This window comes from Periophthalmus magnuspinnatus, chromosome 12, assembly GCF_009829125.3.
Source record: "Periophthalmus magnuspinnatus isolate fPerMag1 chromosome 12, fPerMag1.2.pri, whole genome shotgun sequence".
In the NCBI taxonomy this organism is placed as follows: Eukaryota; Metazoa; Chordata; class Actinopteri; order Gobiiformes; family Gobiidae; genus Periophthalmus; species Periophthalmus magnuspinnatus.
This window is the reverse complement of record NC_047137.1, coordinates 13006149-13032646: the sequence shown is the minus strand read 5'-3', so window position 1 is coordinate 13032646 and position 26498 is coordinate 13006149. Positions and strand designations below refer to the sequence as shown.

The window sequence follows — 26498 nt, the reverse complement described above, 5'->3', positions numbered from 1 at the left end:
TTATAACAAGGTAGAAAGCATAAAAATATCAAAACCATTGTTTCCTTTAAAGGAACTATATGTTCAATTTCGATTTTATTTTCCATAAACTTGACCTAACCTCAGATACACAACATGTTCAAATTAAATGCATCTTTTACTAATAATATTCCAATGCTGATTTATTCTTAAGTAAAAAAAACACTGTGGAAGATGGACAGGTTTGTTATAATTTGGTGTTGGTTCTCAGGTCTCTCATTTGGGTTGCCAGTTTCAATGCCTGACAGCAGCAGTTATGGAAAGAGGGGGGGGACAGTATTTCAGTAGAAAATGATTTGAAGTTGATGGAGCTGGAGGCGTGCCCATGCTCACTTCCTATTTGGAACATGGCAGATAGCAGGTTAGCTACATCCATGTATATATACAGTCTGTGCACATGAAGCCTGTCAGTATAGTGAGAATGAGATGTATGTGTCCTCTGTCTGCAGGTCAAGGCTCTGGCAACCCAGGTTCAGTTGTGATTATTGTACCGTTTTAAAAATTGTAAGAGCACAGGCTGCATATAGTTCCTTTAACGCTGCAGTGGGTCATGGGTCAGTAGAATTTTACAGAATTTATGGATTATTTATTTCTGTGGTTTGGAGAATTTGACATTGTTCTGCCCTTTGACTTAATGTTTCATTTCCAGATCCTGATCCCAGTGTCCCTTTCACATCCCTGTCTATGATTGTGATCCATGTTGATTAACAAACCTCACATTTGTCTGATCCAGGACGACGTACAATGCGAGTCCCCCCCTGCCTTCCGCCCACCGCCCCCCCCAGGCACCCAGCCCCGCTCAGGCAGCCACCGGGACCCTGTCATCAAGTCCAACTCTTCCCAGTCCTCTCACTCTGGACTCTATTTCACTGCGCCGGCGTCAGACAACCACACCCAGCAGGAGAGGGGACAACCGCACCCCGCCGCCACCCCGTCCCGAGAGTACGCTGCCATCCGTAGACGAGATACCACCAGGAGGGACGCCACCACCAAGAGGGAGCCCATGGCCAGCGCGCACCTCTCCACGGTGGCCCAGCACGACATCGGGCCCTTCCCCAGAGTGCAGTCCCCGAGCAGAGGTGCGAAAGCAGGCATCCAGAGCACCCCTCCGCCCCCTCCTCCTCTGCCTGCACCTCCCCCACCCCTCCCGCCTGCCTCGATGCCCTCCCAGTCCTCGTCCAAAGCGTCCAAAATGTCCAAAGTGTCCCAGAGCAGTGTCTCCAAGCAGAAGTTTGTGGCGGTCGAGGTGCACCAGTCCAACACGGAGCCCGACGTGAATGAAGTACGGCCGCTGCCACAGGCCAGAGGTGAGGAAATAAGCAAAGGAAGAATCGTTTATCAAAGTGTTCTAATCAAAGATAGGGCATGATCCAGTTAAAGTGAATTCTGGTGTGTTTTCTGCCGAGTACGCTTCATCTGTGGAGAATGAGCGCCAACCAAACCAGATCTGCACCAAACAAAGCCTGAGTGTTATTTTCCAGTCTGTGTTAAAATGATTTTTCCTTATCAAAAACATGCCCGGAGTTGAGTTTTTCTTCATTCACACAAGTTTAATACAGAAACTCTGCAGATTTAGACTGAATTTTGTGTCTCAAATAGAAAGCACTCCATTTTGTGATGTCATGTGGTAATACAGGAAGTGCTCCACTGTGTTTTTAAATTCCATACATCCTCACTAGAACCATTTGGATCATTTCAGTCCTGGAATTTCCAATCTCTACTAAGCAAAAGGTAAAAGGTAGCTGTTGAACTTGAACTTGAAAACTACCACCTCATGACATCATAAGGTGGAACAGAGCATTTTGACTTTTGGAGACGTAGACAACCTAATAATGCTGGGTTACTCAGACATGTGAATGAAACACTACAACTTGAGGTATGTTTTTCATGAAGTAACAACATTCTAACATGACTTCAAGCGCACAACAGTCAGTTTTGTGTAATTTAGGACCTTAAACATAAAAACCTGAAAATGGACGTACCTAATGAAAGCATTTGAGGTAAATTAAGATTACAGACAACAGGCAGTTTAGAAAAATCTATTTGACGTGCTGCTAAATATATCAAATTTACACGTCAGTTTGTTACTTACCTGTCTGTTTAATACATTTCCAGAGTCCTCCCTGTTCAGTCAATGTCGCCACTCCAAACTTCAGATTTCAGTGAATAATTATTAAAAAATTTGCTGCTGTTTCCACTTGTACACACTGCCCTCTCCTGACGAGTGGTGGTAATGTGCACTCAGCCACTTCAGTTCATTTGACAAATTTAAACAGAAACCAGACCAATGATGTTACAAGCAATGGTGCACATTTTCTCCCGAAGCCCTTCAGACCAATAAGTGTGAACACGCCCTTAACCAACACAAAAGTCTATTATAAAATATAAAGGTAATACATGAACAACTGGCTTCAATGGAATGGCATTACAGAGATTTTCATTATCTAAAACCTAATTGACCCTGTATTTAGGAAAGTAGCGCACACAGTCTATACTGATACTAACATTTTATCCCATTCATTGTAATGACGCAACAGAAAGTGTGTCACATTTGTCCATAGTTTTAAAAGTCATTATCTGATTGACAGGTACATTTAAAGGTCTTATATTATGCAAAATTGACTCTTGTGAGCTTCAAGCCATGTTATAATGTTGTTACCTCATCAAAAACATACCTGTAGGTGTGTTTTGTTTCATTCACACATGTTTGATTAATCCTTTATTATTAGTCTTCCTACATCTCCAAAACTCTACCTGTTCCACCTTGTGAAGTCTTGAAGCGGTAGTTTTCAAGTTAACCATGACCTTTTACCCTTTGTTCAGTAGACATTGTAAATTCCATGGCTAAAATCATCTAAATAATTCTTGTGAAGGTGTATGGAGTTTAAAAACACGGTGGAGCACTTCCTGTATTACCACATGACATTACAGGGTGGAGCAGGGTGTTTTCAGTTTGAGAGAAGAACTCTGCCTAAATATGCAGGATTTGTTTTTGATGAGGAAACAACAGAAAATAGCGTAATATGGGCCCTTTAAGTTCACTAACGCAAGGAGAAGAATGTGGCGCTCGATGAACCGGGAAAAAAAAGTCAAGTGTTGTGGCATGCTATATTTTTGGTGTCACTGGTCACATATAACGTTTTGAGACATGTTAATTACAGGGTTGTTTGCTTTCAGTGTTGTTAGCCTTCATACTTGTGTTTGTGCTGATCGCTACCGTCTAAGCTTAGCACTTTTATACAGTTTGATGTTTTCTAGCGAGGCTCTGGTGTTACGACTGTCAGTCACCAAAACATATAGTTTGCGATGTTTGGAGGCTAAAGCTATCTCCCATATAGAAAATGAATTGAAGCAAATGTCAGGAACGGTTCCAGCCTACAGAGTGTGGGTGTTCTGTTTACAAACACTGGAGGGGTCTATATAGTTTCTTTATAATAAAAATAATAATACATCAGATTTGTGTAGCACTTTTTTATACACTCATAGATACATTACAAACAAGTAGTGATTTGAAGTGCTGCAATGCATTGGAGTTCCTGATGGATTGTGGGAGTGCGTTCCACAGGGTGCGGGCAAATGCAGCCAATGCTCCGTCCCCCAGGGTGCAGTGCTTTGTTCTGATGACGAGGTTGGTGGATGGGACAGTGGTGATGAGGAGGTTGGTGAGATAGGGAGGGGCCAGGTTATAGAGGGGCTTGTAGGTGATGAGGAGGACCGTGTATTGGATGCGGTATTGTAAACGGAAGCATGTAGATGATGAAGAGGATGGGGACGAGAACAGAACCTTGGGGGACAACAGTGGACTATAGACTATGGGGGAAGATGTTGTGGACGATGGTGTCACCTCATATTGTTACACTGTTACTATTCCTTTAGCAGTTTTAAGCATACAGTACAGTCCTAAGTAAAGTGTGTTGCATCAGTAGTATGTGAATCATGTGTTCTCCTCTTCCTGGTTTCTAAGAGTCCAATTTCCCTCAGAGCCCAGATTGGCACCGTTTTCATTTAACCCATTTAATTCTTTTCAAAATGTTCATAATGTGTTCTGTCACTGAAGCCACGCGTAAGACTCATCTTAAATGCATTCATATCAAAGTTTGACAATTTCACAAAGTTTATTCTTAGAAATGGAAACAAAAACAATCATATTTGATCATAATCACCAAAGTTTTACTGAAGTCAGACTTGACTCAGCTTTGCTTTGTTTTCTAATCTTTATCAACAGTTTAAATACATAATTTTAACAGACTTTGAGCAAGTATTTATCAGAGAAATAGTTTTTATTCCAAGAAGATGAAGTTGGTCAAACAAATCTCAAAAATGTTATCGGGCTAAAGAATGGTTAACAATAACCAAAATGTCGTGATATTGCATCGTCAAAAGTCTCAATAATATTGTGGGCCATCACAATATATCCAAATACAAGTGTCTTTGCTTAAATTCATTGTTATAACAGCACTATTAAACGTTAATTATTTGGATTATGACAGAAAAATAGCATATTCACAATTCACAAAACATCGCAATAAATATCGCATCATGACATGCATATCCTGAAAATTCTGAGAGATTTGGATATTGTTACTTCCCTGATTCTAAACATTCGGCATCAGCCTTGATTTAACATCTATGACAATAACAGTCCTGAAAGAGTAAATAAAAATATTATAATCATAATAATCACAATAATAATAACCGGATAAGTTCCAAATGGGGCATTGGCAGCGCCTAATGAATCAAAGCTCATTTAGCGTTGGTCCCTGTCCAGAGTCACCAGTCACAGCCTGAGCTCCTCTGCTGCACATCTGCTGCTCTGGCTCCTGTCACCGGTCGTTTAGCACAGACACTTAGAGTGGGACTGGTACAGGTTTACACTGGGCCTCAAGTCATAAAGAGAATATGTTAAAAAAAAAAAAAAAAATGAAAGAAATCTAGTTTTATCCAACTTGAAAATGAAAAATATCAATATTTTACATTTGGTTAAAAAAAATCCAAGTCCAGACTGAAATCTGTCTGTATATTTTATACAGAGGGATATTAGTCAGGTGCCCACTTCCTCCATTGGACCTCAAGCCAGGCTCAAACATGGCCGTCCAGTGAGATTTGTTTTTTTCAGTGACACATGAAACGAAGGAGGTCATTGGTCACAAACACAGTGCCTCTCAGATTAAGAGTGCTCAGCGCTTCTCTCACTGATTCTGCAGAAATCCACTGTTTTTCAGTCCTCTGTGATATTTTTTCTTTCTTTTTTCCTTGTAACCAACCATATTTGTTTTGATAAGGACCGACCATGCATGTCCCTGATTGGTTATCCAAAGAAAAAAACAAAAACAAAACCTCATCCCTCTTTTTTTCTCGTCTTCAGTTATATTTTTTCACATTCACACTACATCTGCTCAGATTCCCATCTCTCTAATTCGTTTACCAAACGCTCCCATGGTTCAGCCGATAACGTGGTCTGCATATATATCTGCAATACAGCTATAATGATTCATATTTGACCATGTTATGTGCATAATCCTCCTCAATCTGACTTCATAAGAGCACCTAAATGACAAATTAGAGTAATGTTAATTTGTTTTGAAATGAGTGAAGGATCCCTCGGGTTTTGGAGTGTTTGTTTGTAGAGGCAGGTTGTTCCCAGAATGTAAAGGAGGAGTAATTAGGTCAAAGAATGTTGTCAAATATTAAGCAGGGTTAATTGCTAAAAGGAACACAACCAGGACTAATTTGGCTTCCTATGTGGGTTTAATTGAATGATGAGTACTCGCAAATATAAGAACAAGAATGACAGAAAGCATTATGGAAGTGAATGTGCTCCCAGTGAGAGGTGGCAATCATTCAGAAGTCCCTGGTATGAGGAAAAATAAACTGTCTGGGTGGGCTGTTTCACCGTGAAGAAGTGATGGAAGCTCCTGGTTTTGCTGGATTTCGATTTTTTCAGATGTATCAACATTACTCTCCCCTTTTATTTTGGGAGGATAATGTGGAGTGTGGCATATAGGTAAATCATATAGTAGTAGCAATATCTGAACATAGTAGTTATGTGACGTTTGTGAACAGTTTCTTTACGTGAATGATTGGATTCGGATCCCGTTTTTTACAAGAACCAAATCTTTTTCTTTCTAATTTTGATGCATTTTTTACTGATTCACGCTAAACCAACACAAGAATCAGCGCAGGCGACATGAGTGAGAGCTTTGTGTACAGAAAAAAACAGCATCATAGCAGTTTTTTATTATTATTATTGTAGTGCAACATTTTATTTAGATTCTCATTCTCATCATTTCAAAGGGTAAAACACTCCCACGCTCAGTTTGAACCATTTTAAACACATCTAAGCCTCGGTCATTTTTCGTGGTGATTAGTTTGTAGCTAATTAGTTTTCACATTGGCTTCTGTCATATAAATAAATAGTAAAAGAGCCAGCCTTTAGAACAGCTCTTTGACATGATCCAAAAGATTCTGAGCCGAAAGTCACATCACTAGAACGTAGGTAATTGACATCAGCTTTAGTGGCATCTTGCCCACACCAGTCACTATAGGTGGCCATTTGCAACAGGAAGGGCATCACGTGTAAAAAGCTCTAAAATCATCTTCCCTCTGGTTAGCTGTGACCCTGAGAAGTAAATGAACGGCCTACCATTTATGTTTGTGCCCTCATAAATAATAAAACTGAAAAGAAGTAGGTGCCACATCAATACTTGAATGTCCTTGAAAAGTGACAGACCTGAATGATGTCTGTGTTATAAATCAAAGACTGACTTGTGTCCCTCCTCCCTCCAGGTGGCGCTCTGTCCCAGCTGTCCGACAGTGGACAGACTCTGAGTGAGGACAGTGGAGTGGACATCACGGACTCGGGACACCCTCGTCACCATGGCGAACGGCAGCAGGGGGGAGGGGGGGACAGCCGCTCCAAACCGGTGAGGGGGAGGGGCCCGAGAGCAGGGGACTGGGAAGTGGTCTGAACCCAATAGATTTTCACTTCATATTAGTAAAAAACTGACTGAGAGGTAAATTTTGTCTATCTAATCCCTATTTTTAGTTGGTTGTACCCTACACCTGGTTTGTGAATTTTTATTTTTATATATTTTTTACGTTGTCATTTTTCACATGTGACCTTGTTCGGTCATTAGTTTTCAGTCAAAATAATAACTCTTGGTCATGTCAGGTTCCATATTAGTTTTTATTTGCATTGCACTTTGATATGTGTCCATATCTGGGGGTCTTGACCACTTCAAAACCAGTTCAAAAGTCCAGTATATTTTTGTTAGAATGTAGAATGCTGCTGTGTTTTTCTAACCATATATTTCTTCCTTATTGTTCTTAACCCTAACTCTGCCTCTCTCCTCCTCCTCCTCCTCCTCCACCTCCTCCTTCCCTTTTAGCTTTTGTGTTTCTCATCTTTGTGTCTTCACCTGTCACACTGCCCATTATCCCATCGCCGCAGCAACCACACACAAGCCACCATTTTCTTGAGCTATGATTAAATGAAGATGGTAAATGGAGAAATTGACACGGATGTTTTTTTTTGATGGCTCTAAGTGTCAAATCGTGTTGCATTTCGGGTCCTCTGTACCGATCAAAACAGCACAGGAGTTACTCACAAAATGGCTTCCAATTATATTCCAAAGTCAAGTTGAGAGAAAGTGGTTTTGGAGTGGAGAAGTTTATAAAAATGTCATGTTATTTTTGCAGACTTTTATGTCACTTTTCAGGCATGATTTCACAACTGGGAATATATTTAGAAATGTATTTGTATTTTACAATCCATAGACTGTGTATATATAAATGGACATAGCTAACGCACAAGCTGCCGCGTTCCAAATAGGAAGTGATCATGGGCGCGCTTCCAGCTCCATCAGCTCTGGCTCCAATTCACCTTACAGAGAGAGGGGTGACAATTTCTTAATGTAACTGCTGCAGTGAGCCTTGTTATTTTGGTCTTTACTGTTCGTATTACCCTGCTCTACATGATCCTGGTATTTTTTATTTCACCATTTTCTCCATAAATCAAGATATGAACATTAATAACAAACAAATCAGACGCCTTTTTTCCCCAGAGGTTGCTTGAAGCCATGTTATAATGCTGTTACCTCCTCAAAAACATACCAGAAATGTATGAGTAACCCTTTATTATTAGTCTGTCTACATATCTAAAGCTCAAAATGCTCTGTCCCACCTTGTGATGTCAGGTAGTGGTAGTTTTGGTAAATGGTCACATTTTTATATAGCGCTTTTCCACTTTCAAGTCACTCAAAGTGCTTTATATCAAGAAACCACTCACACATTCATACACCAGTGTACACAGACACTGAAGGTGAGGTGGGTTAAGTGTCCTGCCCAAGGACAGCATTCACCTGTGGGAGCTGGATTTGCACCACCAACCTGTGGGTCAGTGGATCTGATCGCTTTATCAAGGACATTTATGCCGACAGTGAGATTCGAACCGCCAACCTTTGGATCAGTGGACACTCAGCAACTGAGCTACTGCCGCCCTTTTGACAGCTCCTTTTACCTTTAGTTCAGTAGAGATGGGCAATTCCAGGACTGAAATCATCCAAATGATTCTAGTGAAAGTGTATGGAGTTTAAAAATACTGTGGAGCACTTTTTGTATTACCACATGACATCACAAGGTGGAACAAAGTGTTTTCTGTTTGATAGAGGAACCTCCACCTAAATATGCAGAGTTTGTGTGTTAAGCTTGTGCATAAAACAAAACACAACTTTGGGTATGTTTGTGACAAGGAAACATTTTAACATCAATCAGAAAATACAGTAATATAGGCACTTTAATAAGATTGTGGAGTATTGTCAAGTTTCAGTTTGTTTTTTTCTTATTATGAGTTACAGGAAAAAATTCAAACATGGCAACACGTACATCATGCCTGAAGTCCAAGTAGTTCAAGTGGTTGGTACAAGTGTATCTGTATTTTAAGTATCAAGCCCTGTCTAGGAAGACGAGTTGAAAAGAGGAGGATAAAGATGGTGCATTTATATTAATAAACTGCAAGTTGATTGGTTGGTAGGGATATATAGGAGGAAATACAGTGTCCCTGGTTGAATTTTCGGGACACAGGAGATAAATGTTTGTGATTAGAATGGTTCAGCGCATTTCTGCCTCTCTCCTGTGTGCCTCCGCTCTGACACTGCAGTCTCTTTTATATGTGCTTTCAAGCAGCACAATGCAAGTGGAGTAGTGTCAGGGTTTGAAAGGAACGTTTGTAGCCTGCACTGCAAAAATGATGTATGAAATTATATGTTTAGAACGGATCGCACTGAGACTTGTTTTGAATCTGTTTTATTTTCAAGAAAGTGGTTTTTCAAACAGACTGATATTTTTGCTTGAAAAAGAAAATACTGAATCTAGTCAGAAACATCCAAGAAAGTCAGACAGCTGGTTTATAGAGACAAAATGACAAACGTATTTACAGCAGCCTGGCTTTTTTGTTAGTTGCTTTGGTGGAACAGCCCCCAGAGTCTGAACCAGATCTATACCATGACTAATCAAGTACTAGACCTGGTCTAAACTGTCTCCCAGTGCTTGATATACTAAATGTAGTTTAACATAAGGTAACTTCAGAATATTAGTTTTAGTCTATTCTTCAGTATTTATTTGTTTACTAGATTTTTTTTTGTTTGTTTCGTTAAAGGAGCATTACACAAGTTACAGAGTTTTTGTACTAGTTTTTCACATCTGGAACAAAGTGGAAATATAAGCGAGACACATTATTCCCTTTCCATTATTCCTATTTCGTAGCTATATCTTACCTTCTCATCAGATGAAAAGACAACTTTGGGTCTTTTCTTATACCCATCATAAATCTGAGCTCCCTCCATTTATCAGGTGCTGTTCCGATGTTTACTCTTGTCCGACTCCGGCGCCGGACTCTAATTATGCCCTACTGGTTGCTCCCTTTCTTGATTTTATGTGGAGTCTCTGATGGTGTTTGGGAAGAGCTGGAGGCCTGTCTCTTTCTTGATGATGCAAACTCCATCTTCCAACTCTGCTATGATCGTCAAAAAAAAAACACTCTGTAAAGGGCCAAATAATAGACTAAAATATAAGCATGTTTTGTTTTGTTTTTTGTACTGAAAAAACATAAGAAACACGCGTCCTTAATCTGAGGATGGGCTTGCGTCTCCACAAGCCCACTCATTTGGCCTGGAGGAGCGCCTCTTCCTGCTTGTTTTCATGGAAATGTTGTTCCTTTGGCAAGCCACAGTATGTAAACCTATCTATCTCAATGGAGAATGTTCCAAATTGGCGTGACGTGCCACCTCCAGAAAGTTACATGGTTCTGCTTTAAGAAAAAAAAGACCCCTCTTGACATTTCTTTCTCTCTCCTATTGTAGCCCGGCCTGCTGGAGCCCACCTCCACTGTGGTGAGGGTGCAGAAGAGCGCAACCACCCTGGGCATCGCCATCGAGGGAGGGGCCAACACGCGTCAGCCACTTCCCCGCATCGTCACTATACAGGTCAGTGCAGAGGGGGTTACTACGGCAACACATTCATGGATAAACGACAATGGTGCTATACCTGATTTTTACTGTTACCTTATGCATTCAGAGCATCCTAATTATTCACTGCAATAAGCTTTTCACAACTTTCAGAAACCAGACGGTAAAGCTAAGAACAGCTGGCATGCCAACAGTGTCCTTCCTGATTATCGGAAAATAAAACCAAAACGCTTTATAATAAGATGCAGACACACACACACATACACACACATACTTACATACATACATAGCCTGTTAGTAGCCGGGCACGCTTTTGACTCCACTTTCTATTGAAAAACTCTTTAACTGTTAATATGAACATTAATAACAGACTAATCAGGTGCCTCCTTTCCACGAGGTTTCCTCCTTAGCAACAGGTTTGAATGACAGAGTTGCTAAGTACCATCTCTCTGCTAAATCAAAGGTGCTAGTGGGAAGGAGCGTTACCTTCAACAGCCTTGCTCCGGATTGGCTATGATTGCTATGATATTCGCAGTGGGAATACCAAATATGGAACTCGGCTCCAAAAATCGCCCTTATACCTGCTAGCCACGATGAGCTTTGTTTGATTGGAGCCAAACACTACGGGTGACAGTACACTCCTAGTCCACTTTTTTATACAGTCTATGGACAAGATACTGAGGAAACAGGTGAGTGCAGAGAAACACTGAGATCAACCTATTATTAATAGAGTAATACTTAATATGTATTGTGATTACAGCAATACAGTGTTTTTACCCTTTCTAAAAATAAACGGTATTTTTCTTTGCACACTCTCTTTAACTAAATGGCGAACAAAGGCTGCAACTCAAATACTCAAAAACAGATCATTTTTAACTATCCCTGATGAGTAAAATTATGAAAATGTAGTGAAGCTAACAACTAGCATGACTGATTGATGCAAATTGGGCAAGTAACTCAAACTGGGGAATGACAGGCTTCAGACAGTCCAGTATGTTTATAGTTAAAATAATGACAATGTGGTGAAGCTAACAACTAGCATGATTGACACAAATTGGGTAAGTGATTCAAATTGGGGAATGACAGGCTTCAGATAATGCAGTATAAATGTTGTGGTAAGTTTATGTTATGAAACTTAAATATGGATACTGAAGATAAAGTTGAAGTGTTTTGAAGTAAAACCAGAAGGACCTGTTTCTTTTTTTTCTTGATCATAAAAATGTGCACTCTGTAACTTTCTTGATGGAGGTTTACCACATGTTTGTTTCCATGGAGATGTTATTGCTTTGCCAGGAATGTTAATCTTATACCATGGGGACTACATAGAGACAAGCTGAGTTACATATCATATCCGTGGAGAGGCGAGCCCTCTTATATAGCAAGAATGCATGTTTTAAGGTATATTTTAGCAACAGAACACCTGTACTTTAATAAATGCAAGATATATAACTTAAATGGCAAATTAGGGAACAGGCCAAACTAAGCAATAACATCTCAATGGAGACAAGTGGCCAACCCCTCACCAGAAAATGTACATAGTGCACCTTTAAAGTCTATATGGACAATGTCCATTCAAATCTGCACATTAACAAGTGATTTTCTCTGTTTTCATCTCATGTGTAAAATGACACCCACAGCTCGCTGCCCACTGCCTGATCTGTCAAGATTTAATAATATTAGCCTTAAGATCACAGAGGGATTAACATTAGAGCGGAAATGTCTTGGCTGACTGTCACTAGAGACCGGAACTAGTCAGCCTGTTGCACATAGCCTATTGCTCAATAGTTTTGGCAGATAAAAATGAATCACAACAACTTTATTTTGTTAAATGGAGGTTAAAACTGTCAGAAAATGCTTTCTTGTGCATACATTGTCCCTGCATTTTGGATAGAAATTTCTTTGTTGATGACATAGGTTCACCGTTTGCACAGCAAGATGGATTCTTGTGATATTTGTGAGTTCACAAAAATAATCTATCTTGAGATACACCCACTGTAAGGTTAAAATTCACCAATGACAGAGACAGTATTGAGTTTTGTGTTGACTTGCTCGAGTGAACCAAAAGAAATCCAGACTATTTAGTTTGTGAAAAACATACAGAGTGTTGACAAAGGTGTCTGTGTTTTTCTTTCAACTGGATTTGACTAAAGTTAGATTTTTTTGGCTTGTTCTCCTGTTGTGATGTGGCCAATCAGATTCAAATAATCGTCATGACCTTCTGCCTTTTCCTCATCACTTTCAGTGCTAGCCGTTCCAGATTGATAAATGTGTAGTTCAGAGTGCTACACTTCATGTGGCCTGAGCCCAGTTAGACATAGAGGTATTCCATTTTAGAACTCAGCACTACTTCCTGTATTTTTTACTTTTCTTTTTAACTGCCACTTGACTGATGTAAAACTATGTCAAAGTCAAAAGATAACCTCAGAATTAAATAACTGCAACTGCATAAGGGGTAAACATTTTCGACAGACCAAAACAAGCGCTTTATTGGAGGCTATTAGCACATGTTCTGAGTGAGCGCTCGCTCAAACAGGCCTAATGCACAAACACAATGTAGCGTGTCATGTCAAATTGTGCCTTGTCATTGTTACAAACTTTATATTTCCAAACTCCAAACTGCAGTCTCCTGAAAACTTTTAACTGTCTCAGTGGGATATTATAATAGAAAGTCAAATTTCAGACTAATTGGTCGACGCAAAACAAGCCGAAAAATCTTTTGTTACATCCAGTCAGACACAGACATTTCCCCTGTCAACAAATGCACAGAACGCTTCCCCCTGAACATCTTTCACAAACGAGTCTGTATTTTTGCCAAAATTGTATGTGAAGCACTTTGGTCAGCTGAAGTTGTTTCAAATGTGCTATGTGAATAAAGCTGAATTGAAAAATAGGCTGTGTGTTTTGGTTTGTTTGAGTACTTAGCCTTTGGCTTCCACACAAACCTCAATGCTGCTCTGTGATTGGTCCAGTCTCCGGCCCACCAGTTGCCGGGCCTTATCACAGCTGTGGGAACATGCCAAGATGAATTCTCGTGAGTGTGTGAACTCACAAATATTGCAAGAATCCATCTTTCTGTGCTTGATGTTTTTGGAGTCTGCAATTCCACCATAGAATTCTGACCTGTCCTGCATATCCAAACAAAACCTTTTGAATGTTGGTGAGACGGCCTCTCCTGCTTCACAGTACAGCCGTGACCACTGTCCCTGTGCCTTGCCCTCTTCTCATGCCTCACCCTCCTCCCATTGGCTTTGCTGCTGATTGGGAGCAGAAAGCGTCTGATTACACACAGAGGCTTGAGAAGGCGTCTAAATCAGCACATTCAGAATCACAGAGGAGCCAAGAGCAGAAAGGAGTCTGTAATAATAGGTGTGCTCCTAATGACACAACACAAAGTCACTGTAAATGAGAGAGCAAAGTGGAGCACCTGTGCATTTGAATATGATCGTGTAGGATTTTTGATCATAGAAGATAACAGAATAATGCCTCAGTGCCTTTCAAGATACTTAAAGAGGGGTATGTGTTCTACATCATGAACGTTACGGCACCACAAACGTTATATCAGAAATATGTCTGAAGACGTTTTAGATGTCATCCGTGCATGTTGGATGATCTCTCCTGGGCACCATTCATATAGAATTAAATTACTCTGGTTTTGCCTGTGGGGGGAGGCGACGGGCGAATGTGTTCTTGCTTATGACCGGAGCAGGAGCTGTGTTCACTTTGCCGGCATAAGTCAGACCTGTTCATTGCATGTTGGACTCCGCCAGAGCTGCCCTTTGTCACCTGTTCTGTTTGTTGTTTTTATGGACAGAATTTGTAAGTGCCGTCAGGGGCCAGAGGGGGCCCAGTTTGGGGACCACAGGATCTCATCTCTGCTGTTTGCAGATGATGATGTCCATGGCTTTTAACATGCACTGAGGCGGTTTGCAGTCGAGTGTGAAGCGGCGGCTGGGATGAGAATCGACTCCTCAAAATCCTTGACCGGAAAAAGGTGGCGCTCTCTCCATGTGGGTGGAGAGCCCCTGTCTCAAGAGGAGGAGTTTAAGTATCTCTTATCTCTCTTCGTGTCTGAGGGAAGCGAGTCATAATTAGAAAAGCATCAAAATGAACTTAAACCATACCAGAGAACTTCAATATGTCACTTTATGCTTTTAGCTTTATGTTGTTACTTCCAGCCCAAAATTTTCTTCAAAATGTTCCAGGCTGTGTGCTGTGTGGGAGGGGAGGTGATGGGGAACAAACAGAGCCAGATGTGTTCTTCTGACAGAGCCTCCATCACAAAATCTGACAGCCACTACGTTTCCATGACAACAACCAACACCACCGCTAACACAGCCCAATTCTCCAAATCTATGTGTGCTTTTTAGATCTGCTTTAACAACATTCTCCTGCAGCGAGTGTGCCCTTGTTTAGTCTTTAAAATACGTTACGACGCCTTTTTGGATTTTAGGAATTAAGGTGAGATGCTATTGGTAAATAGGTAAAATATAAGATAGACTACTTGATTTTTTTAACCATGGAGAGAGGAAATAAGCACAAATGTTTAAAACTTTTCTCACCCTTTGACACATTTCATACTAATAATGAGGTTTGTGGATCTTCACTTTAAATATATTTGTAAAAAGTTGTGAAAATTCCAAAACCACTCATACTCTATTTTCAGTAATATTTCCCATTAAAATGCCATATTCTCACAGAAGTCAAATGACACCTTTGCCTTATCCCAAGACTAAATTCTGGCTTTGCAGTTATTATTCTATCAAAACATTCATAATACTGCTGCCTCAGGTCTGTAGTTCCACGGCCTGGGTTTGTGCTCACCTGGGAAAGGCTAACACACAGTTATTATGCCCTTGAGCAAGGCACACCACTCCAAATCCAAGTTTAATATGGGGAAAGGGCAGGGGAAGCTCAAAATGTTGTTAGTGGCTCTGTGCTTGAAAAGTCATAACATTTCTGGGGCTGGAATATGGTCAGGTTTTGTGGCGTTTTCAAAATGTGTAAGTCAAGAATTTTTTATTTATTTATTTATTTTTTTAATCAGTACCTTCCAAGCTACAGTTAAATAATGGATAAACGCTTAATGGAGTATAACACTTCTAGGGTGTATTCATTGCTAACACAACACATTTAGATCCCCATGTTACCTTTAATTAATTTCACTTTCATTTTTGGGACTCTGAGTTTCCCCTCCTCTCTCCGTGCTAAATCACTCCTCCTTCAGAACAATATTACAACACAATCAGCGTGCATCCTGCTAATGAAACTAGTACATCGCATCAGGTTTGTGAAGTTGTAGTATATTGATTTGTATCACGCTTTTTCATATTTATGGAGAATTGTCGTGTGGGAGCATGGTTGACGTAGGCTTGTGGGCTGATCTTTGGACAGGATCTCACTGCTAACCATAGTTTGAATAGGGCACGTCAGAGATCGCTAGATTCCTCAAATATGGATGACATATAAAACCTCTTCAAGTATGTTTATGATGAAGGAACAATGTTATATCATGTTAGAAAGCTCCAAATAGTCAGTTTTTAAAGTGCACATACTCAACTTTGATTTGAGAGATTTCTCATAAAATGGAGGTATTCAGAAATGATGAAAAGCAAAAAGAAATCTCTGAACAGCCGCAGAGGCCAAGCTAAGGCCCACAGATGAGGCCCATAGAGAATTTTAGACTTGTACTGTTTGCAAAGGGTTTTCTGTGAAGCATTAAAAGGAACAATGGTTTTTAAAGGACATGCTTCAGTAATACTTTGTAAAAAGTCCTTTGCCTCTGAGATTGTTGAGTCACAGTTAGAAACCCTGCACAGTTTTTAAGACCATAAATCATTGCCAGAATCATTTTAAGCATTTCTGCTGTTGAATTGCATTTATTATTTCAACCTGCTTGTATTAACATGTTGAGGCATGTTTGTCATTAGCTAACATTAGTTTTTTTCCCCATTGTACTTCCCTCTGCTGCCAGTAGATGGTTCTAAAACAGTAGATGCCAAGTAACAAATAATGCATAACACAATAAAATAATACATAATGCTTGAAAGAAACAGATAAAAAAGGAGATGCCATATTTGAAGGCAGATGGTGAGTGTGAATGAGTCTCTGATGTATTTGGGCAGGGACTTCCAGAGGGTGGAGGCAGCAGCAGAGAAGGCTCTGTCCCCCCAGGACTATAGGCTGTATATATAAATGGACATTGCTAACGTGCTAGCCACATTGCAAATAGGAATTGATCGTGGACGAGCTTCCAGCACCATCCACTGTAGCACCATTTCACTTTACATTGAAAACTGTGGCCCCTCGCTCTGTAACTGCTGCAGTGAGCCTCGTCCATTTTGGTCTTTAAATGTTCGTTTTAACTCGCTCTACATAATGCTGGTGTGTTTTATTTTGCTCTTTTGTCCACGAATCAAGATACGAACATCAAGAACAGTCAAATCAAGCATCTTCTTTTCCGGAGGTCACTCCTGCTAGGGTTAGCAACAGGTTTGATTGACAGCGTTGCTAAGCTTTCGCTAACTGCTAAATCAGTGGTGCGGGCAGGAAAGGGTGTTACAGCTTCATTCCAGATCGGCTCTTGGGCTGCTATGATACTCGCCGCCGGAATTCCAAAAATGGAACAGATTCTTCTTTACACGGTTTATGGTCTAGCCCTGGTGGGGGGAAATAGCAGGTAGGCATTGGCTGATGGGAGAGCACAGGTGGGTGTGTGGTGGTGGAGGAGCTCAGAGAGACAATGGTGAGGAGCTTGAATAGGTCAAGTCAGTATCAATGTATGAGTACATATTGGTATATGTACTGAAATTTAGTAAACATGGGTCTCTGTCCAAATAAGGTGTAGTACATTGAGAAGTCTAAGATGGAGCCATTTAAGAAAGAGCCATTTTACACATAATGTATATTTCAGTGCCACACAATATGCTTTACAAGAACTGTACAGCAATCATCAAATTAAACGTGAACATTAAACAGCATTATATAAATGTAAAAATAAAAGTGCAGAACAGTACAAACTAACAACAGTGATAAACCTATAACTGCTAACTATTAACAATATATATATAATAATAATAATAATATAACATATGTGAGCAGAGCATACTGAAGGTGACACTACTGAGGTTAGCAATAGCAGCAGTAGTAGTAGTCGTAGTAGTACACAGCCATTTCTTCTGCTCGCACACCTCCCCCTGTGTGTTCTGATGTGAGGGAGAGGAAGGAGGGAGATACAGGACAGAGAAAAGAGGAGGGTGGAGAGACAAGAGAGGAGAGGAGATAGAGGGGGCAGGGAGGGGAGATGGGCGAGAGAAAAAGGAAAGGGGATATAATAGAAAGGAGAGAGGAGACGTAAGACTAAGAAGAATGGAGAGGAGAGGGGAGTAAGAGGAGATGAAAGAAGAGGAGAGAGGGGAGTAGGAGGAGATGAAAGAAGAGGAGAGAGGGAGAGAAGAGACAATTCCAGCGACGAGGGAAAGCAGAGAAAGTTAAAGAGGAGGGAAAGAAAAGAGGATGGAGGAGACGGGGAGAGAATGAGAAGAGCGGAGAGAGAGGATCCTCTGTGGTGAGGTGTAGCAGGTAAATGATCTGTCTGTGAGAATGGACAGCACATTATCACAGCCATTTCACCCAAACAAACAGCCCTGGGCAGAGGCCTGTCTGCTCTTATGTTCAGTCGCCTTTATGAACATTTAGGGGAAAACAGAACAGATCACAGATGTGTGAATATCAGTAACATGATTTCAAATAATTCAACAAATAGATAATTAATGACTAAATCAGACTCCAGGTTACAGAATGAAAGGGTCGGGGATTCGAGCATAGTCCTGTGCATACTGTTGTGTACTTGGTCAAGACTCTTATAAAAATGCAAGCACCAGTGCAGCCAGTGGAAGGAAATAGAAGCAAAATCCATGTTTGTGTGTGATGCCCTGAGATCATGCTGACCACTTTGACCAGACTAGCAAATCTATTTTTGGTTGTCAAGGAGAGGGAAACCATTTTAGAAAAAATATTAATGGTGTCAATTTGCATCAAAGAATACATTCTTGTTGGATTTTTTTTTTTTTTTTTTGGACAGCCTCAACCCATGGATCAAAGCACAGCTTTTGGTCCACAATAACTGAGATATTTATACTGCTAAACCATCTGAATGTTCAAACCCTTGATGACGCTGGTGGTGGGACGGTGGTGTGGAGCCTTGGGGAAGTCTAGAACCATGTGGAAATGCCTACAACCACAAGCCTGTTGGGTCGTATGTGAAGTGTCCCAGGACATAAATTTCATGAAAGCATGTTCTCTACATATTTGTATATTTTAAATTGTTTTAAAGGTAGTTTTTTTTTTTTTATATTATTTATTTATAACTTTTCTTACTTTTTTTACATACAACATGAAACACACAAACGAACAGTACAGGTTACAGGCTGGTCTAGAAAACATCTATATAAAATATTCCAATCCAGGATCCATAAAAGTGTGTAGTGGTTCAAGTCCAAAGTGGTTGTCCATTTGAGTCTATTTGAGATTTAAGTCCAATTGCTTCCAGTGGCTTCTTCCATCTGTCCATGAAGAGCTGAGAATTTCCATCAATATAATATCCAAGTTTGATCATAGACAAGAGGTCGGACATCAGAGATTTCCACAGGGAAACAGAGGGAGGATCATCACCCACCCACTTTACCATAATGCTCTTCCTAGCCATCATTAAGAATGATTGAACAATATGCTCATGTTGTGCCAGTGAAGGAGGGATAAGTCCCAGTAAACACATCATTGGGTTTCCTGCCACCTGCTGACCTATAGCTTTACTAATATTGGCACAGACTTCATTCCAAAATGTTTGGATGTAAGCACATTCCCATAAACAGTGGTACCTCGTGCCCACATGAATTTTACACTTTTGACAATTTGGCGATGTACCCACATTGTACTTACTATAAATATTTGGAGAAATATATACATTATGCAGAATATTGTACTGCAGTTCTTTAAACCTATTACAAATGGAGATTTTAGATGGCAAGGTTAGGATTTTGTCCCATTGCTGTGAATCAACTTCACTTTTAAGCAAAATTCCCCAAGATTTTCTTAACCATGCCAATTTATCCACACTGAGGGAATATATTTCCAAATAAAACTTAGATATAAAATGCTTATGCTCTTTATTATTAATGAGAAATACCTCCAGATGATACAACTCTGGTGTAAGCTTAAGAGATTTAGCTTTTTGCTGTACATAATGCCTTAATTGCAAATATTTATAGAAATCTTTATTTGGTAAAGAATATTGAGATTTCAGGAATTCAAAAGATTTGAATTCTCCCCTTGTAAAGAGATCAAAAAACCTATGAATCCCAGCAATGTGCCATCCTGTAAAACTTGTTCCTATAGTTTGTGGCAATAGGTCCTGATTATTTATCAAAGTCGATAAAATGTGGAATGGCTGATTACTTTTAAACAGTTTTCTTAGTCTTCCCCACGCCCATAGGGCATTATAAAGTAGAGGATTACCTTTAACTGTATCTGTTACACTGTTTAGTTTGCTCCCCAACAAGTTGACAGGTGATGATGGTTTGCACAAAACAACCTCAATATTCAACCAGGGCAGGTCTGCATTTTCATGTATCCAGACAGAAATAATCCTAGCTTGCATTGAAAGGACATAATACTCTACATTAGGTAGGCCCCATCCTCCTTGTTCTTTGGGCAACTGAAGTGTCTCTAACTTGAGTTTTGGTTTCCTTCCTGCCCAAATAAAGTCCACCATTGCTTTGTTAATTACTTTTATATCTTCAGACTTTAAAATCACAAAGAGCATACTAGTAGGGTACAATATTTTGGGTAGGATAATCATTTTTATAAGATTAATTCGTCCCAGGAATGAGATTGGTAGAGCCTTCCATCTTGTCAACATCTCACGAAGACCCACAATCATTCCATTAATGTTTTCTTTGTATAAAAGACTCAATGTTGGTGTAACCCTAACTCCCAGGTATATAAAACCTGACGGCTCCCAGCGAAAGGGCTTAACATATTTAGGCTCAACATTTCCTGAATCTGCCAGAGTCATAATAACAGATTTATCAAAGTTCACTTTGTATCCGGATATAAGGCCAAACTCTTCGACACAGCTAATCAGTACTGGTAGAGATTTAGATGGATCAGTCAATGTCAGAAGGATGTCATCTGCATACAACAGTATTTTATGTTCTTTATCCCCAATTGTGACCCCATGAAGATTTGGATTTTGTCTAATGGCCATAGCCAGGGGTTCAATGGCCAAAGCGAAGAGTAATGGTGACAAGGGGCTGCCCTGAGCTGTACCCCTGCCTAGTTCAAAAGGAGGGGACAGCAGGCCATTAGTTAAAACAGAGGCCGCTGGTGCTTTGTATAGTAATTTGATCCAATTCACAAAATTTGGTCCAAAGCCGAATCTTCCCATTATTTCAAAGACATACTCCCATTCAATTCTATCAAACGCCTTTTCGGCATCCATAGAAACTACCGCACCAGGCATTTTATTACAGTTGAGAAAGTGAATAATATTGAACAGGCGCCTCGTATTATAGTAAGAGTTTCTGCCCTTAATGAAACCTGTTTGATCAGCTTCCACTAATGAGCACATTACTTTCTCCAACCTGAGAGCAAGAATTTTTGAAAGTATTTTATTATCAACACCAAGAAGGCTGATGGGTCTGTATGATGAACATAATTCTACATTTTTACTCTTTTTAGGTATAAGTGTAATGTTAGCCTGATACATAGATTTAGGGAGCCTGGCTTCTTCAAAAGATTTATTATAAACTCTAAGTAATAAGCTGCCTATTTTCGCCTTCATGGTTTTAAAAAACTCTACTGGAAAGCCGTCAGGCCCAGGACATTTCCCAGACTGAAGTGTAGATATTGCTTTGTCCACCTCTAGCTGAGTTATAGGTGACTCCAACATATTAAGTTGACTATCAGATAGCTTGGGAAATTCCAGGTTATCCAGAAAAAAACCTGATTTAAGCCTTGAAGTGTCACTCTCAGAACTATACAATTTTATGTAAAAATCTCTGAAGCTTGTGTTAATCTCTCTGTTTCCTACACACCTCACGTTATTAGAGTCCATAATTGCTGTTATAAAAGTATTTGAAGGAGCATTTCTTGCAATACGAGCTAGAAAACGGTTGGGCTTATTAGCTGATTCATACATCCTATGTTTGGCAAACTGAATATCTTTTTCAGCCTTACGTGTTATTAAGTTAGTCAAAGTTGTTCTAATCACTTTGAGCTCAGTTAGTGTTTCAGATGACTGTGTTTCATAATAGTGTTTCTCTAGTTGTTTTAAGGTGTTTTCCAGTTCCAGTTGTCTTGCTAAACTTTCTTTTTTCTTATTAGCTGTAAACGAGAGAATCATACCTCTCATATAAGCCTTATAGCAGTCCCACAAGGTTCTTGAGTCAATCCCTTCATTATCGTTGCACTCTAGAAACAATGTTGTTTGCTCTGTTATGAATTTCACAAATGTATCATCTAAAAAGAGCAGTGTATTCATTCTCCAGGACACAGATCGCTCGATAAACCGCAAGGGCTGCATACTGAGGAATACAGGGGCATGATCAGAGAGACCCAAAGGGCCTATAGCTACCTGTTCAACCAGTTGGCATATACGTTTTGATAGGAAAATATAATCTATACGGGATGCCGACATATGAGGATATGAATGGAAAGTAAAATGTTTCAGGAGTGGATTATGATGCCGCCAAATATCAACAAGATCTACTTCATTAAGAATTTGCAAAAGTGCTTTAGAATTCCTAGTTAAAGTAGATTGTGGAGGAAGTCTGTCCAACTCTGGGGACAACACACAGTTAAAGTCCCCTGCCAGTATTACATTATCACATTCCATGTCCAACAATTGCCCAAGTAACACTGTATAAAACTCCTCATCCTGTATGTTTGGGGCATAAACATTACCAAGAAGAACATTTTCCCCATATAACACACCTTTTACAAAAATATACCTTCCTTCTTTGTCCTTATGGGTAACTATAGCAGTAAATGGGAGGTTCTTATGTATTAAGGTTAAGACACCTCTTTTATTTGTAGAGTAAGATGAATAGAAAACTTGACCCACCCATTCTCTGCAGTACTTCCTATGCTCGTCATCAGTAAGATGAGTTTCTTGCAGGAAAGCAATTTGGACTGAATCTTTTTTCAAGGTATTCAGAATGGACTTTTTCTTAACAACATTATTGGACCCCTTTACATTCCAAGTGGTTACCTTTAGTGACATATTAAATATAATTTATGTAAATATTGTTTTGTTTTTTTTTGTTTTTTAACCTGCCAAATGTACAATAAACCAGCCTGCAACCCCAAACCTAAACTCCACAGAACTAGTACCAGGCAAAACCTCAACACAAGGCCTGGACCAAACAACCCTCTCATAAGAGATGAGATAAAAAAAAAAAAAATAATAAAATAAAATAAATAAAAATAATGAATAACAATAATAAAATAACAAATATGAAAACAAAACAAAAACCAAAAGCAACGAACTAGGTGTACCCTACTCCAAAGTACAGCTATAAGGGGAATTCTAAAACACCCCGCACCGGATAAAATCAAGCATACACATAGTGGCTCGTTAATAATCAACTAATGCTACAGTAATAAGCCTCAGGAATCGATTTGCGTTGTAAGTATGAATCGTTGCACCTCCATTTATTTGGTTCCCGGCAGGTTCATCACGTAGTCCTTCACCTCCTTTGTGGTCTTGAGGGAGAGACTGGAGCCATCGGGGTTGAATATCTTGACAATAGCTGGATACAAAAAGGAATATCTGACCCCCGCGTCTCGGAGCGCTCTCCGTGCATCAGCGGACTCCTGTCTCTTCTTCGCCACGGCCGCTGAGAAATCCTGGTAGAAGGACACTGTACCTGTTGCCGTCACCACGTTACCTTTCGCCCTCGCAGCACGGAGAATCCTCTGCGCATCAGCATAATAGTGCAGCCGAACCAAGACAGCGCGCGGTCCCGCCGCGCCCGCACGTCTCAGCTGTGGGCCACTGCGGTGTGCTCTATCGATCACCATATCCCGCTGCAAGCCCAGGACCTCTGGTATCCACTTTTGAAAAAAAAACACTGGCGAAGCACCCTCCGCACCCTCTTGCAGCCCAATGATTCTTACGTTCTGCCTACGGCTCTGATTCTCAAAACTTTCCAGTCTCTCCAGTGCTCTCTGAAGCTGGGCCTCTAAAGCGCTAATACGGGGCTCGCTCGTGACCGCGGCATCCTCCAGATCCGACACCCTCTGTTCCACCGTATCCATCCTCTCGATCAGACTGTCGAATTTACCAGAGAGCTCATTCAAAGGTTTCAGCTTGTCATCCAATATTTGGGATATATTAGCAGTAACCTTATCCACGATAGAATCGTTTTCCTCTCGATGGTCACTCGCTAGGCCTGCGTCCTCGGTGTCGCCCATGACCTCGTCCGCTTGGCTGTTGCTTGCTAACATGTCGTTACAGCTAGCTTTAGCCTTAGGTCCGCGTTTGCCCATTTCTCTCTTCTTACTTGTGCCAGATTGTTTGAAAAAGTCATCTAACGACATCACACACCCAGTGAGGCAATTTATATTCAAAACGAGTCAGAAATTCCTATTTAACAAGACATCCGGTGCAGAGCCGAAAAACACACGTCTACTCAGCTCGGCGCATCGCCGGAACCCCCTAAAGGTAGTTTTTTGTGTCATTATTTATCTTTCACGGTTTTGAAAATGGACACATTTGCCATCAAGATTTTATGTTAGTTTAAAGATCTTTTTAAACCGACTTATTTGCTCCACTGTAACCCACTCTCCTCAGTGCACTTCATCCTGCCTGTATCCCCTTCATACTAACTCTCCTCTCTCTCTCTCTCTCTCTCTCTCCTCAGCGGGGGGGCTCGGCTCATAACTGTGGTCAGCTGAAGGTGGGCCAGGTGCTGCTGGAAGTGAACGGTCTGTCCCTGAGAGGCCGTGAGCACCGGGACGCCGCCCGCATCATCGCCCAGGCCTTCAAAACCAAAGACAGGGACTACGTGGACTTCAGGGTCTCAGACTACAATGTGGCTCTATAGCTGTGGCAGGACCGAGGACTCATCCAGACTAGGACTCATCCAAGAACCAAGACTTATCCAAGACCTAGGACTGATCCCTGGACTGATCCAAGACTCAGGACTGATCTAGACCAGGACTGATCCAGACCCAGAACTCAGGACTGAAACGAGAACCACGACTCACCCAGACCTAGGATTCATCCAGACCCATTACTCACAACTGATCCAGACCCAGGACTGATCCCAGGACTGATCCAGACTTTGCACAAACAGAACTCAAAATGGCTCCTTCCTGTCGAACTGGACCAGAGGATTTGGGGCCTCCTCCAGGCAGTGTTCAGGATTATAAATGACTCGGGTAACCACCTGTCCCACTTTTGTATTTGCTCCCATCCCACACATTTAAAACAATGTTCCACTATTTGATTTAAGAGAAGTGTATAAACATGTGCGATTTACAGAAGATAATAATGTTCTTCCTTAAAAAGTTGTTGGTTGTCCTGAAATTGTGGCCTGTTGCTACTCAATTCCATTTGAGTGTGCTTTCACATCTTTATTTGGCGTAAGGGACACATATTATGCAGTATTTGTATAGTTATTGGCCTTAAACATGTTGTTGATTTCATGTTATAGAACTTAAAATGAAGATAGTATTTAACTAGATATTATTTTCAACTTGGGCACTCCCATACTGGAATCGGGTGTAAGGCTCCATCTACTGGCAACAGAGGGAATTGGGAGAAAATCTAATGTTATCCAAGTATGGAATATGCCCAACATGTTAACGTGATCATGCAATTGTAATGCATGCAGGCATTAATACTTAGAATGAATCTGTGGGTGAAGGACTCATAAATAGCACAGAGTTTTTACCTCTGACATCACAATCCTCTGAAAATTTAAACAGTGTTTTGTGGCTGCTTATGGGGAGTGGACTTACTGCACAAGATCGCACTGCACTAAATAAAAACGCAGGTGTGTTTTTAATGAGGGAACAACGTTATAACATGGTTAAAAACCTTTAAAAAATGGCGTAATATGTGTCCTTTTAAATGAATGTTACTCTTCGTTTTGGTGGGCTTCCGCCCGTCTCCAGATTGGTCCGGTTACTCTTAAGAACATTATTTTTGATACAGACAAGCTTCCAAAGAAAAACAAAACCCATGTATGAGGTTTATTACAAACATACTAAGCTTCTCAGCAGACTGTACGCATTATAGGGCTATTAACAGGATGTTGATAAACATTTTGCCTTTTGGAGCGTGGTTTTGTGCCCAGTGTCAGTGACCTGACTCGTATGGAAATGGTAACCTTCTAAGAGTTCTACCAAATAATCAGATGTGAAAGCTTTGCTTATCTCATGAATCTGTGTTTAGAGAAGTAAAAAGTGAAAATACAATAGTCTGCACGCCCTATTACAGACTTAATCGATTAGAACATTTAGATATTTACAGCTGTTCCTCATATGTGTTCCTTCTTGTTCCCATGTTCTCGAGGTGGTCACCCTGAACCCTCAACGTGTTACCTCCCGACTGTGAGAACTTTATGCACTATCCCGCTGGAGAAGCTCAGATGGTAGACCTCCATGTTTTCTTTGTGTTCATGGATAATGGACACCAGACGTCCTGCTTTCTCCTGGTCTTCTACAGATTTACTATAAAGAGCCTGGGTTAGAGCCTGTCAAAAACTGGCATGGGTCCACCAATCTGGAAAATCTATTCAAATTGAATTGTAAAGCATTTTAGTAGTATGGCTGAAGCTCATAGTTATTTTAGTAGTCGACTCAGTGATTATTTTTTTGATTCGTTTCCTAGTGTAATGATTATTTCAAATGTGACTTGGAGATTTGTTTTTATTAATATATTTAACTAGTTAAAGCTACAATATGCTAAATTGCGCTTATTTTTCTTTCAAAATCCTAATAACATATATT

General features: G+C 40.4%; 1 protein-coding gene across 1 annotated transcript in view; it reads left to right on the top strand.

Annotated features, from left to right (window-relative positions):
• whrna (whirlin a) overlaps positions 1-24586 on the top strand; it is a 344555-nt gene extending 319969 nt beyond the window's left edge. The window contains exons 11-14 of the mRNA XM_055225688.1: positions 752-1325; positions 6805-6941; positions 10377-10499; positions 24404-24586. Coding sequence (XP_055081663.1) covers positions 752-1325; positions 6805-6941; positions 10377-10499; positions 24404-24586 — 1017 coding nt within the window. The remainder of the gene's footprint in view (positions 1-751; positions 1326-6804; positions 6942-10376; positions 10500-24403) is intronic.
• Positions 24587-26498: the final 1912 nt, after the last annotated feature.